Source organism: Labeo rohita, chromosome 16 (genome assembly GCF_022985175.1).
Source record: "Labeo rohita strain BAU-BD-2019 chromosome 16, IGBB_LRoh.1.0, whole genome shotgun sequence".
Lineage (NCBI taxonomy): Eukaryota > Metazoa > Chordata > Actinopteri > Cypriniformes > Cyprinidae > Labeo > Labeo rohita.
In genome coordinates this window covers 27,130,998-27,145,459 of record NC_066884.1, presented here as the reverse complement: position 1 = coordinate 27,145,459, position 14,462 = coordinate 27,130,998, and the positions used below count along the sequence as shown (strand labels likewise).

At 33.3% G+C, this 14,462-nt stretch overlaps 1 protein-coding gene across 1 annotated transcript; it reads right to left on the bottom strand.

The window, feature by feature from the left end:
• Window positions 1–7,603: 7,603 nt before the first annotated feature.
• rpl18 (ribosomal protein L18) lies at window positions 7,604–13,541 on the bottom strand. Its single transcript, XM_051132069.1, has 7 exons — window positions 13,400–13,541; window positions 12,654–12,740; window positions 12,403–12,510; window positions 12,173–12,271; window positions 8,053–8,176; window positions 7,851–7,920; window positions 7,604–7,742 (listed from the first exon to the last, which is right to left on the bottom strand). The coding sequence occupies exons 1-7, from the start codon at window positions 13,400–13,402 to the stop codon at window positions 7,667–7,669; spliced, it is 567 nt and encodes a 188-aa protein (XP_050988026.1). The 5' UTR covers window positions 13,403–13,541; the 3' UTR covers window positions 7,604–7,666.
• Window positions 13,542–14,462: the final 921 nt, after the last annotated feature.

The following is a 14,462-nucleotide window of genomic DNA, read 5'->3' as shown; positions in this document are numbered from 1 at the left end:
GAAACTCTCCAAAACGGTTCACCAAGCTTACGATTAAATATCATATTTGAAATCATCAATGAAATCTGATAACTGCCTCATAATTGTTTTCTATGCTTCAATATTGTTAAAAAAAAGACTACTTTTTCAGGCTAGAGCAGCCAAAGCGCAGTTACATCTGTGTTTATCATGATAAAACTTTAATATCAAAACTATACAATAAGTTTGGTAATTTTAGAGAAATGCTTAATAACTGCATTACACTGTAACTAAACCCATTAGATTTTAGATGACTAAATCTACTGTAGATTTAGTCGACTAAAATCTGTTGATATTTATTCGGCTAAAACAAGACAATAACTAACAATAACAATTCAGATGACCAAAATATGACTAAATCTAAATGGCATTTTAGTCTAAAGACTATGACTAAGACTAAAAATTTGCTGTCAAAATTAACACTGGTCTGATGGGACACATTTTGTTTGGCATCAAGCTGAGGAAAGGCTGAAGCCCAAGTGCATAAAAGAAGTGAAAGATGGAAGAGGAAGTGTCATGGTTTGGGGGATGTTTTCTGCAGCAGGAGTTACACGGCAGGGTGAAGGTTTAACATGCAGTTCCTTCTCTGTGTTCATCGTCCAATCAACCTGCAATTTTCATGCAAGACAATGTCCACGTCACACTGAAAAATGGGTGAAGCTGTTCCTTGAAGCTAGGAATATTAAAATAATAAAACGGCTGGGCCAGAGTCCTGATTCAAACACGATTGAAAATCTCCGGAAAATCTTTGGCGACAAAGTTATGGCTAAGAAATCCACTATGGTTATCGAACTATGGAAGAGAGTGGTAGAAGAGTGGACCAAGATCACACCAGCGCAGTCCTGCGGCCGCAGTCATTCAAAGCAAGGGTCACTACCCTTCCGACAAATTTCTGACAGCCGTAACCCTCCAAAATTTTAGTTGTAAACACATATTGACGCTTGGTCAGGACCCTTTGACGCACAGGGTTTTATGCGTTTAGTGTCAGTTTTCGATGTGCAGGATCCTTCAAGAAACCCTTGGCGTCATAATGCTGATGCAAAAGGCACTGGGAATTTTATTGTCATGATTAAATTATATATTAGGTAATAATATTGCCTAACAGTTTTATTTACATTACATTATTTACACATTTAAGAGCATGTAACCCAACCCCTGCCCCTAAACTTACCATTTGTCAATAAAACACAAAAAATAACAGGCAGATACAGCTACAGTCATAATTCGTTGATTCGTTAAAAAGTATTATATTCTTTTTTTATTCTTATTTTAGTCTTCCAAAGCAAAACGATTGATTTGAGAGAGGAACAGACGCGATCACTGTCCGCCATAGAGCTCAGTCTGTTTGTGCGTAAATTCAAAAAATTCCGCCAGAAGAAGCGTTACGTCAGTCTTGGTTGTGAAATGCCATTGGTTCTTGTGTGTCTTGTGACTGATTGCGTCATGCAAATGTTCAGGAGTATCACAGAATGCAACACGACTTGTTTGTAATGCTTTTATACTGCTTGTTTATGGTCAGTTTCCGCAATAAATACCTGTGACTGTACGTAAGTGTTTTATATTGTTCAGAAGTAAGTTGGGGTGGGGTTAGCCCAGGTGAAAAAGACGTAGTATTAAATGTATTAAAAATGTATTTGAAATTCAAATAGTGTGTTTTTAATACATTTGTATTACCAACGTGCTTATTTGAAGTGCATTAAAAATATACTAAATCGCATTTAAGCATATTTACAGAAAGTATAGTTGAAGTACTTTGGTAATAAATATATGCTTAATTACACTTTTAATAAATGTGCTAAAATGAAGTACAATTCAAATACATTTCTAATAAGTATAATAAAAGTACATTGGTAATAAATATATGATTAATTACACTTGTAAGAAATGTGCTAAACACAAATATATTGTAAATATATTTCTAAAAAGTATATTAGAAGTACTTTGATAATAAATATATGCTTAATTACACTTTTAAGAAACGTGCTAAACACAAAGATATTGTGAATATATTTATCGAAAGTATACTAGAAGTACTTTTGTAACAAATACATGCTTAATTACACTTTTACGAAATATGCAGAAATAAATGCACATTAAATATATTTACAAAAAGTATACTAAAAATACTTTGGTAGTAAATATATGCTTAATTACACTTTTTAAAATTATGCTAAAACAACAGCATACTTTTGTTAAACTTTTGGTGCACTTACAGAAAACATACTTAATGTACTCTTATTTAATGTATATATTATGTGTATTGTGTTGGCAGTATATGTAACTTGCAGGGCCTACTGCAATTTATATTAAATATTTATGTAATGAACATTAGACTGCTTTTCAAAGATTTTTTTGATAAACATTTGTAACATTTTTATATATTTTATAAAAACAGTAATACATACATTATATGAATATGCAATTGCATTCTTATGTGTAGTTTTTGGAATCGTATTATCTTGTAAGTGCAGGTAAGATTTGTATGTCTTCATTACTTCGTCACTTCAGTGCCACATTTCATCCGAAGGTCAGGCGCCAGAAATAATAATGATTGTATCATCAGTACTTAAATATATATATAGTGAAGGTGGCCAGCACCGATATCATTTTAAGAGAACAGAGTACCAGGTCTCTCAAAGATGTCCTAGAGTCCATGAAAAGAGGCCCATACAGCTCAAAATCAAGTTCCAGTGAGCTGTCTCTTGCTGAATCCTCAGAAATGGTTAGGAAAAAAGTTATGATAATAAATTCATGACTGTAATAATTATTTTGTGTTTTTGTATATGCTTAACCATTTAGAAAATCCATTAGCATAGTCATTGCTTTATATTTGAATTAAAAAGTAAACAGTTTATAATAGTTACTGTTTCTTGTTTTACCCAGATTTCTCTTGCTGATTCAAATGTCACAGTGTCCTTATTCAGTGACTGAATAAGTCACGAGTTTCTCTTTTTACGCAAGAACTAGCCACTCTAATTTTTGGAAAAGAGAAACTTACAGGAAAATCGGTCCCTCACAAGGTCACTGTTCTCATAGGTACAGTATGTATACTACTTTTTTGTCTTTACAGGTCAATGGGGGCAATAGCAAATATTAATACCATAAATATTTGTTATGTATTATATAGTAATAGTTCGCAGTGTAATTTTTCATTTGCAGTTAAACTTTATTTTTTTTTTTTTTTTTTTTTTTTTTTGCTGAAGTACTGTGAAACACAGTCAGGTCCACATATAAGAGTTAAGAATGTCAATAATGCTTTACTGGCAGTGATGAAATCTGGACCCCTGAACATTACCAAAGTCTGGCTTTCGTCCTTTTTGATGCTTTGCCAGGCTTTAACTACAGTGGTCTTCAGTTGTTGTTTGTTCGTGGGTTATATTTACTGCAGTGCAGAACACTGGAGTAACAGTGTTATTTGCAGTTGCTGTTGTTTTTATGTGAGAATGATGGAGATTCGCTACTTTCCAGCATAGACCAAGCCTATCAAGTAAGGGTACTGTTGCCAGTGAAAACACAAGCCGGATCAGGCTTTACAGTCCTGAATTGTACTGTACTTTAACCAGACCACTAGGCATTAGAAAATGTGAAAAAGTGACTTTGAGCATCAAAGGTCCTGGGGTCCTGGGGTCAAGGGTCCTGACCAAGCAAAAATAAAGTTTTTTGTTGAAATGCCTTGGATATTTTGTCAAACATGTTAGTAGAACAGTGGCATACCTACAGCTGATATTCCCCTAGATTTTGAGCATTTTTAATTTCAGAATGACATAACATTAAACTAATGTATAACGAAACCTTACCCACCCTCAACCAGTGGGTAAAAAACACAAATGCCATGTGTAATTTTAGCCTGCACCGTGGCATCATTGTTTGTTTATGTGGTTGTGTATATGCTGCTTTCTGTTCTGTCAGCCTAGTATCAGACGTGAGCATCGGAATGCATTTGATTCAGCCGTTGATATGCGGATGTGCGATCAGCATATTCTTAAACAGCATCACTTCCAGTAAAGGCAGAGAGACTGAGTGCGAGTGACATGAATATGGGGGCTGGAGTTGTTTTGATGAAGAAAAGAGTTTGTGGCTGACTCAATCGCTCCCCTCCCATTTTTACTTTGTTTTTCACTTCTCTTCTCTCTTTTGTAGTTTTTAGTCTGCGGTGTGCGACTCTCATAATCCGAAGCATCAAAATTCCTTCCTTTTTGTAACGTGACTTTTGGATAGTGAAAAAAACGTTTATGTTTAGGCTCAAAATTTAATTACGTTTTATTAGGCTTCATACGAAAAATTATGATTTTCCCAGAGCTAACTTCTGTTTCAGCCAAATGAATGTGTTTATTGATGGATTTGTGAAGTTCCCACTGGTGTTCTATTAGACTAACAGTTGTTAAAAAGATTTGGCAACCAGAAAGTGTCCAAATACAATTTCAAAATTCTTACATTTTTAATTTCTTAACATCTATCTATAGTTTAATGTAGCTTATAATTTTTAAAATGTGGATTGCTGAGGCCGCTGTACACCAGCTCAGTGGAAACAGTAAGTTGGCTACTTGAATATGCAAATATGTAAATCCATGGAAAAAGCAGCAGGTAGGTATGCCTTCATGAGGTAAAGTATGGGAGGATAACCACAGATCTTCAGACTCTTTCATTTCTTAGATTCTCATCATTTCCTTCCTTTGTGTATCTCGTGAGTTCTCATGCCCATTAGGCCCCCATTTCGCACGGAAAAACATCCAAATATCAACCTTCGGTCGACACGAGCCACACTGGTATGTATCTGGGGCATGTTGTGGTTACGTACAGCACGCGGACATCAGCGTTCACTTTCTTGTGTTCCTTCTCTTCAGATCAGAGGGGGTGATATGAAAGCGTGATGGGGTCTTTCCTATTCACTGTATGTGGCTGATACAGCTGATTTGAATAACAGGAGAGCTGGGGAAGACCTTTGTGGCCCCCGATGTGGAAAAAAGAGACTGTCACGAGTGGGAATATTATATGCATGAAGATAATAGTGAGAATGGAACGTATTAACACTGATTATGGTTGATAGAGGGATTATGAGAGAGATATTCAATATTCCATCCCCACTGACCCCACCAGCTGTTTTCTCAGAAGAACAGACACCAACGTCTCTAGATTAATCTGCCTTATTTTCTTAAAAATTGATAACCTGAATGAAATGATTTTGAATTAATATATATATATATATATATATATATATGTGTGTATATATATATATATATATATATATATATATATATATATATATATATATATATATGTATATATATATATATATATATATATGTATATATGTATATATATATATATATATATTTAGTGGCAATTTAGTGACCATAACTGACAAATAAGTTCATACTAAACAAGCCTCTTAGTATTTCGTAATTTTTCATTTTAAAACCATGAAGTAAATCATATACACGTTGCCTAAATGAAAAAAAGGGATACATTGGTAACACTTTACAATAAGGTTCATTAGTTAATATTAGTTAACTCCTTTTATTAACATGAACTACGAATGAACAATACTTTCTACAGCATTTATTAATCTTATTTCAATATATACTAATGCATTATTCAAAAAAAGTGCTTGTTAACATTAGTTAATGCACTGTGAATTAACATGAACTAACAAAGAATGACTGATTGTAGAAATGCAAAAAAAAAAAAAAAAGTAAAAAAAAATTTCAACCCTAAAAAATGTAATGCAATATGTAATTAACATAAAATGTTATACTGGTAAAACAAATGAAATTGTAAAATTTCTTTATATTAACACAGTACATGTTTATGGGATGATTCTTATGTCAGTTAAAAAAAACAAAAACAAAGTTGTAATTGTTAATTATAAAAAAAACTGTATAAAACTAGTTTGATCATTACATTAAAGATGTTCAATATCTGGGAATTTGTAAGTATATGTATCACTTCCAAATGTAATACTTTAAAAAGTGCATTCAGATTCAAAAGAGTATTTGTGAGAGGCTTTATATATGTATTCATAAAAACCCACTGATTTTTTTTTCCTGAATGCCAAGTGTGCTTCATAAGAATTTGAGTTATCTAGTGTATTACCACCTCTTTTTAGTGGCTAAAGTTCCATCAAAGCCAACAGTGGGTCAAATGAGCTCCTAGTATTATTCAATGCTTTGAATCACACAGATAATTTCTCTATAGAACTTAGTCAAGACGGGGGTTTATGGAATAGATAATACATCATGACATACAACGCAGTCTCTGAGCGTCTGTCTGTCAGTAGATCTCTCTGCCACTTACCGTTTCTTACATCATGGCGTCGATCTGTTTCATCTAGAAAGTTTTGTCCTTATATAGCAAAACCCGAGATGTGTTTTTGAATTCAGTGGACTTCAGTGTTAGGGGTTACTCTAAAGAGTGAGAGAACCTGCTATTTACAAGGGATTTAAAGTACATCATCTTTAACCATTTAGAGAGGTTTGAAATTATCAGGTGGAAATTCAGATATTAATATTCATTGTTATTTATCATGATACCATCACATGTGGCTGAAACTGCTCACAACTGCCTATTGAGTTGTTTAATTTGTCCTCCATGTACTGGAAATAACAACCACAGATTTGCAGATCAAAGGCAGTCAGTTTCTGAAAAGTGTTTACTCACCAACAGCAAAACTCCTTTGAATACTGGCCAAGCACTTCACATCATTTTGTTTCCACATACTTCTGCTGTCATGTCACTCATTTAAATTGCGTGGTGTTTCTTCTGTTTGCATGGTTATCCTACAGCTGTTTTGCCATGTTTGCACTTTAAATGAGGACATTACACTTTGTGCCGTTTTCTTAAAGTTATCTGCATTGATTGAACTAGTTCTGTACTCAAAACAGCAATTCATTTAAACTACAATGGTCATTTTTGAACAATCCTGAACTTTATTACTTGCATTTATTTTTTAGATGGCAAGTTGACATGCCATTGCAAATAGTGGCAGTACTGGCCATACAGTACTAACTTCACCTAAATCCAATTGTAAACATTCTTGTTGAACAAGAAATTAATTGTCTTACAGAAAAAAAGAGTTTGGAACATTTTTACTTTTAAAAACATGACAGAATACCTAAATAAACTGCAAAATATTAGGTGATTAAAATCAAACTTGTCTGTTAAGGTTATTTAAAATAAACTTTTTCCTCATGAATGTATACAATTTAAGCTAAATTAGATATTTGTGCAAATGTATGTCTCACCCATAATTTTTGAACACAAATGGTTTAAAAGTTTGTTTTGCACAAACGTGCGTGCAAAATAAAATGGAAAATTCAAGGTTCATTCAAGGTCTGTGACGTTAATTTCTTTTAACTTGGCAATTACAATTCTTAGCGATCTTTGAGTTAGATTAATTCTGAAACTGTATTGGAAAACGTGCATACGCACATGTACCTGCAGCTGTCAACAAAACATTTCATCATAAGGTTTGCTTTTTCCACCTGATGTGGTTAAGTCACAGTCATTTCGGTGCATGTCAATTTCACATCTGCAAAATACTTGAACCATTTTTTGAAGCATAAAATCAGATGAAGCAACAAAAGCCTGTATTTGGATTATTACCCAATCTTTATTTGCATTACAATACTGAATACAAAAAGACAGATGTTTAGTTTTTGTATCCTCGGCTGGCTCTGCGACCACGGGCACGCTCGAACTTCCTGCCTTTGGAGCGCACATAGGGCCTAGAGGACAGAGAAACATACTTTGAGTTAAAAGGTTCATCAAAATGATCAACATATCAAACTCAAGTTTATGAAGGCTTAAAATTAAAATGCATAAGGTTTCCTTACTTGGTGTGGCTGTGGGGGGTTCCAGGAGCTTTACCAAAATGCCTGTACACCTCTCTGGCCTTACGGGGTCCTGCAGACAAACAAGACAATTGCATTAACAATCCTGGGCTTATCTGAAAACATTTAATAAGCAATTCATTCAGGACATAAGCACTTCAAAAATAATTTGTACTGAACTTGTATCCTTGCTTTACACACATACCTGACAACAGAACGGTGCCCTTTCCTCTAGGTGCAGTAAGAGCCAGCTGGTCAAAGGTCATGATCTCTCCACCGGCTTTCAAGATCCTGGTGCGAGCACGGTCGGTCAACTTCAGGGCACACACCTGTGAGAAGACACAGGAAAGAGAAAGGTTCATTTACACATTCACACAACCTCAGACTGTTGAAATGTCAAGACACCCAACAGAGAGACTTCAGGAATGTTTATATATCAAAAAGCATCATCTACAGTAAACAAGACCAAGATTTGATGACTAAAAGTACCTGGTAATCCAAAGTAACTCATCTGTGAACTTTTGAATCAGTGTACTCGCATTTAAAGAGGAAAAAAATAATGCATATACACATTGCATTTTCCATAGTTGCATTCTTAGCTCAATTTATACTATATATAGCAACTGTACATGCATTCAATACTATTAAGCATTTAGAGCAAATATTACAAAAAACTTGAGAACTATTTCATTAATATACGTACAATGTACTTAAATTATACACAGGTAATCACATAATTACTATTATTTATTCATTTTATTTAAAACTGAAGCAAAACGTGTCTTTATTCCCTAAAAAACAATTTAGTAAGGGAAAGAAAAAGAGCTTTTTCATGTGCTGAAAATAGGGCTGCACAATATAAGGGAATAATCTAATTATGATTTTTGTAATTAAAAGAAACGATAATGCAATTTAAAATAAATAAAGGCTTGCTGTGCTTGTTTGTAGGGCTGCATAATTTGGCCTAAACTTTGTAATTATGTAACTTTTAAATTATATAAAAATAAAATAAAACAAACAAAATATATATATTATTATTAATAAAAATATAAATATAAATAAATATAAATATAAATATAAATATAAATATAAATATAAATATATATATATATATATATATATATATATATATATATATATATATATATATATATATATATATATATATATATGATTAATCGTTTGACAGCCCATATATATATGGGCTGTCAAACGATTAATCACGATTAATCGCATACAAAATAAAAGCTTGAGTTTGCCTAATATATGTGTGTGTACTGTGTGTAATTATTATGTTTATATAAATACAAGCACATTCGTGTATATATTTAAGAAATATTTACAAGTATGTGTATTTATTATAAATTTTATATCATTTATATTATATATAAATAAAAATATTTTGTACATAAATGATATTTCTGTTAAATATATACATTAATTTGTGTGCATTTATATATACATAATTACACAGTACACACACGTTTGTTAGGCAAACTCAGACCTTTTTTTTTGTATGCGATTAATTTTTGGACAGCCCTAATAAACAAACAAATATATAAATATACAAATATATATACAAATATATATATATATATATATATATATATATATATATATATATATATATATATATATATATATATATATATATATATATATATATATATAAAATTTTTTACCAATGACAGATCTTAATATGCTGCAAAACATTAGACGTGCTATTGTAATCACCTGTTAAGATTTAAAAAACAGTTTTTCCTCATGATTGTATAACGTTTTTAGCTAACTTGGATATTTGTATAAATTTCTCTCTCACTCAAAAGCTAAAAACATCCCCTTATTTTAAACTGAAGCAAAACATACTCAAATCATTTAGCCATAAAAAAAAAAAGTTTAGAAAAATAAAAAGTACTTGTAATGTACTGAAATTAGGGCTGTACTATTGTGCAGGGAAGTATCTAATTATGATTTTTTGTTTTCTAATAAAACTTTACAAAAATGAAAAAAACATATATATATATATATATATATATATATAAAACATTTGTTGGGCTTGTACGTAGGGCTACATAATTTTGCCAAACGTAAAAATGATAATATATTATTGCTGACGCTATTACTATTATTCAAAAACACAAAGAACTTAAGAAAAACATGATCATTTTAGTTCCTACATTTTCAATCGTTCAGTTATTTTAACCATTTGTTGGATTGCCTATCATTGGTGTATGTTGCGTTACCAAATGTGCGTTAAACACTTGGAACAAAAACAGTGTCATTGTGCACATAAGATGAGACACCGCTGCACCAAATGCATGAGATTGGACAAAACATGATTGAACGTGCACTGAGTCATGTTTGCATAAACTACGGCAAGCTAAACTATGAAACTATTGACCTCAAACTTAAAACCAGAGCGGTTTTCTTCTGACAGTTAAATTCTCCAGAGACTTCCATCAACTCAGTTTCTCAACCGGCAGGCTGGATCACACTAGGAAGGTTCAGCGAACTTCTAGGAGGGCTGCAAGATGACTTGAGCAATATCTGTACAATTATTCTTTTTTTCTATGGGAACGACAGCAAAAATAAATCTGCAAGGCTCCTCATTGATAAAACTCATGCATTTGGCTGAAGAGAAATGCATGATGGAGGTGTTAGCTTCTCACACGGTCAGTCCCACGTTCAGTCACTCTGCGATGGCTGTGCTTTGTTTAATTTTATATATTTCTGTATTATTCATTTAAATATCTTATTTAATAATAGGAAAATGGACACCCTATTAGTTTAAATGTTTTTCTGCATTGCATTTTTTGTCAAAGCGTGCAAGTGCAAGTTTGCAGAAATAGGTTAATGCATTCTCTTATTTGCATAAGGTAAAATTTTGCCAAAGCTACTTGTGTTTTTTTGTTTTGTTTAATGTATATAGTACGGCTTTTCAAAATGTATTGCACCTGTTGCAGTAACCATCCACTTCAAAATGCTCACATGCTCTTTTTGTTCTTAACAGGTCCCGCTCACAGTAGTGGAGCAGTGATGAAATATTGTGTTTGTGTTCATCTTTAAAATGCATGTAAATTACCACAAAGTGCAAATGTTGCCTTAAAGTGCTTGACAGTGGTAAAAAGCATTTTAAAAATTACTTCTGAACTTATTCCCTCTTGTAATCTCAGAGATGTGGATTCAGATGGCAATTAAATTAACACAGGAACTTGGTGTTTGCCAAGAAAACATCAAGAAATTTAGCATCAACGTTCTACATTCAAATATCAATAAAATTATGGACTAGCCCCCGCAAATGCTGAAAATACTTTACGTCCCCATAAGAAACGTCCAAATAGAACTTTACGATTTAAACTACCAGTCAAAAGATTTGTAATGCTTTTAAAAGAAGTCTCTTCTGCTTACCAAGTCGTCATTTATTTGATCCAAAATACAGCAATAGCAGTAGTATTGAGAAATATTTTTACTATTTAAAATAACTGCTTTCTATTTGAATGCATTTTAAAATGCATTTTATTCCTGTGATCAAAGCTCAATTTTAAGCATCATTACTCCAGTCTTCAGTGTCACATGATCCTTCAGAAATCATTAAAATATGCTGATTTGCTGTTCAAGAAACATTTATTATAATTATCAATATTTAAAACAGTTTAAAGATGCTTGAATTGAAAGATCAGCATTTATCTGAAATTAAAAGCTTTTGTAACATTATACCACTCAAAATTTTAGGGAAAAAAATGATAGAAATGAACACTTATTTAGCAAGGACACTTTATATTGATCAAGTGATGATCAAGACATTTGTTACAAAAGATATCCATTTCAGATAAATGCTGTTCTTCTGAACATTCTATTCATCAAAGAAACCTGCTTCAACTTTACTCAACTGTTTCCAACAATAATAAACGCTTTTTGAGCAGCAAATCAGAATATTAGAATGATCTGAAAGATCATGTGACTTGAGTGATGATGATAAAATTTCAGCTTTGAAATCACCGGAATAAATGACATTTTAAAATATATTCAAATAGAAAGTTATTTTAAATATTAAAAATCTCTTACTATAATACCATTTTTGCTGTACTTTGGATCAAATAAATGCAGGCTTAATGAGATTTCTTTAAAACAAATTAAACATCTTACCGTTCAAAAACTTTTGGCTGGTAGCGTAAATATTAAAATAATAAACGTGCATTTCATCATCTCTTAAGAGCAAATTTTGCTTGAACGCATGGGCAAAATCAGAAGACAGACAGATGTGTGAACAGACGGATCTTGAACAGAGTTTATGACATCATTACACTTCCAATGTCTGGTCTTACCTTCAGTTTAGGGATTTTCTGAATCCTGACATCATCAGTAATAGTTCCCACAACAACAGCAGTCAGGTTTTCACGGCCTGGAAGCTTCATCTTACGGACCTAGAGGCAAAAAACGTTCAGTCAGTGAAAAGACCAACAAAACCTAAATTGTATACTCGCCTTCTAAAATGACAAGGCCTAACGCATATGAGATCTGCACATACAGAAGTAAAACTGGGCTTCAAACTCACCAGTCGGGACAAGGCCATAGGAGGACGGTTGGTCTTGCTCATGAAGAGCCTCCTCAGAATGACCTTGTTGAAGGGAGCATTACAACGGCGAGACAGAAATCTGTACAACTACAATACAAAAAAAAAAAAAAATTAAACATGTATTGGTATAATATGAAAACAACAAACGGACAAGTAATGCAACCAGCCATAGATGTAGCGGTACATTCTCAAACTCATTTTTCTGTTTTGAGTTTCATTGTGGTTCTTACCTTGACCAAGAGCCTCAGGTAAATATCCTGACTTTTGGGCTCCTTCCTGTGAACCTTACGGTCCTTGTTGTGTCTGATGTCAATTCCCTATTAGAACAAACAAAATAATCAATTACACACCAATAAAAAAAAATCGTTATTTAAAAACTGAAGCAGGATATCAGAATTAGCACGTTTTCTATAAATTACACTAGCAAAAACGTACACATAGTCACTGGACACAATGATACATATTTGAGCAACAATGAATGTAATAACTACAAAACCAACGTCAAATATAAATTACATTGACTACACAACACTAGCACATTTGTCTCAAATATGCTGTAACTCATGTGGCTCAGAAAATCGCATACCGCTAGCACTAACAGAGTTAGCTTAGCCAACACGAGTTTGCTCTAGCACTCTTCCTTCTGTCTAAGCAACTAAATGAAATACCAGCAAATGTTTTATGAATATTTGGGCATACAAAGTCTTAAAAACACAAGGGCACGTTGTCGTTAGACACCCGAGAGAAGTTTGACACGACACATGAACGGCAATCTCAGCTCTGCGGCCCGGTGTGCACAAACCGACATTTACTTATTAAATTCACATACAATCCACAACAATACACATATTTTTTCACTTGTAGCTCTATGTACTGCTTCTAAACATCATCTGCGGCGAAGTTAGAAAAGATATAGCCGAGGATGGAGGTTGATTTTTGGACACGGGTACATTCCATAAGAAATCAAGCTACCTACCATCTTGGACTCAGAGCGAAAAGGGAAAAGGAAAGCTCGCGAGAGAACGTATGGCGAGATTACGGAGCGCGATGAGTCATGTGACTGCAAACGCGAGTCCGGATTGGTTCACGCTTTCTGTCAGTGAAAAATCTTGTGCTGCTGGGGTCGCTGATATAAACGGATACAGGAAGAGAACCGTGAGGTTACAGATGTTACACTTCAGGCGTCTTTAAGATGTTCTGCTACCAGCGAAACTGAAAGCAGAGACGTTAAGTTGGACACTTTCTGCTCCCGGTAGTGACGCTCACGCGGTGTTGGCATACTATTTGACAGATTAAGTGAATTAAATGCAGTATTCGTCAAATACACAGACGTTTTCATGAGCAACAGAAACACTTTTTATATACTGCTTAATACCGCGCCATCTGTTAAAGAATAAAGTTTAACATAAACATACAGGCTACTATATAAACACCAATAAAGTGGGGAATATATATGCTTTTATTCTATAAGTACAGTAAAAAATCATTTAGTGTTATAAAAACTTATGCTGCGTCCCAATTCGCATAGCATCCGTCCTAAAAGTATTCGAAAATAGAATTAGGATGTAATATGGGCTGCGTCCGAAAGCTCTAAAATGCTGCCTTCGGAGGCAGCATTCCAAGGCAGGAAGGCATCAAGGCACGTCTGAATTCTAATTCTGCTTCACTTCCTGTCTCCGGAGGTTCCTTCTTCTGAATTTTGAAGGCAGCGTAGATGTATCCTTCGCTGCCTTCGATTTCCCACAATCCTGTGCGTGTGCGTCATATAGGTTATATAAATAAAGATATTCTGGTGAAATTAGACTTGTTACTTTATATAATAGATGAGATCTTGACCATGATATTCTTTATGAATCGTAATAGTGTAAAAAGCATAATAAATAATATTGTTTGTAATAACAGTATTTAATAAAATGTTAAAAGGGTTCGAATGAGTAGTGAATAAGAATAATATTTACAGTATGCTACCAATAATAACGAAACAGCCACTAATAACAATGACCTGTTCTGCAATATTACTTGCATCAGTGCTTTTATTT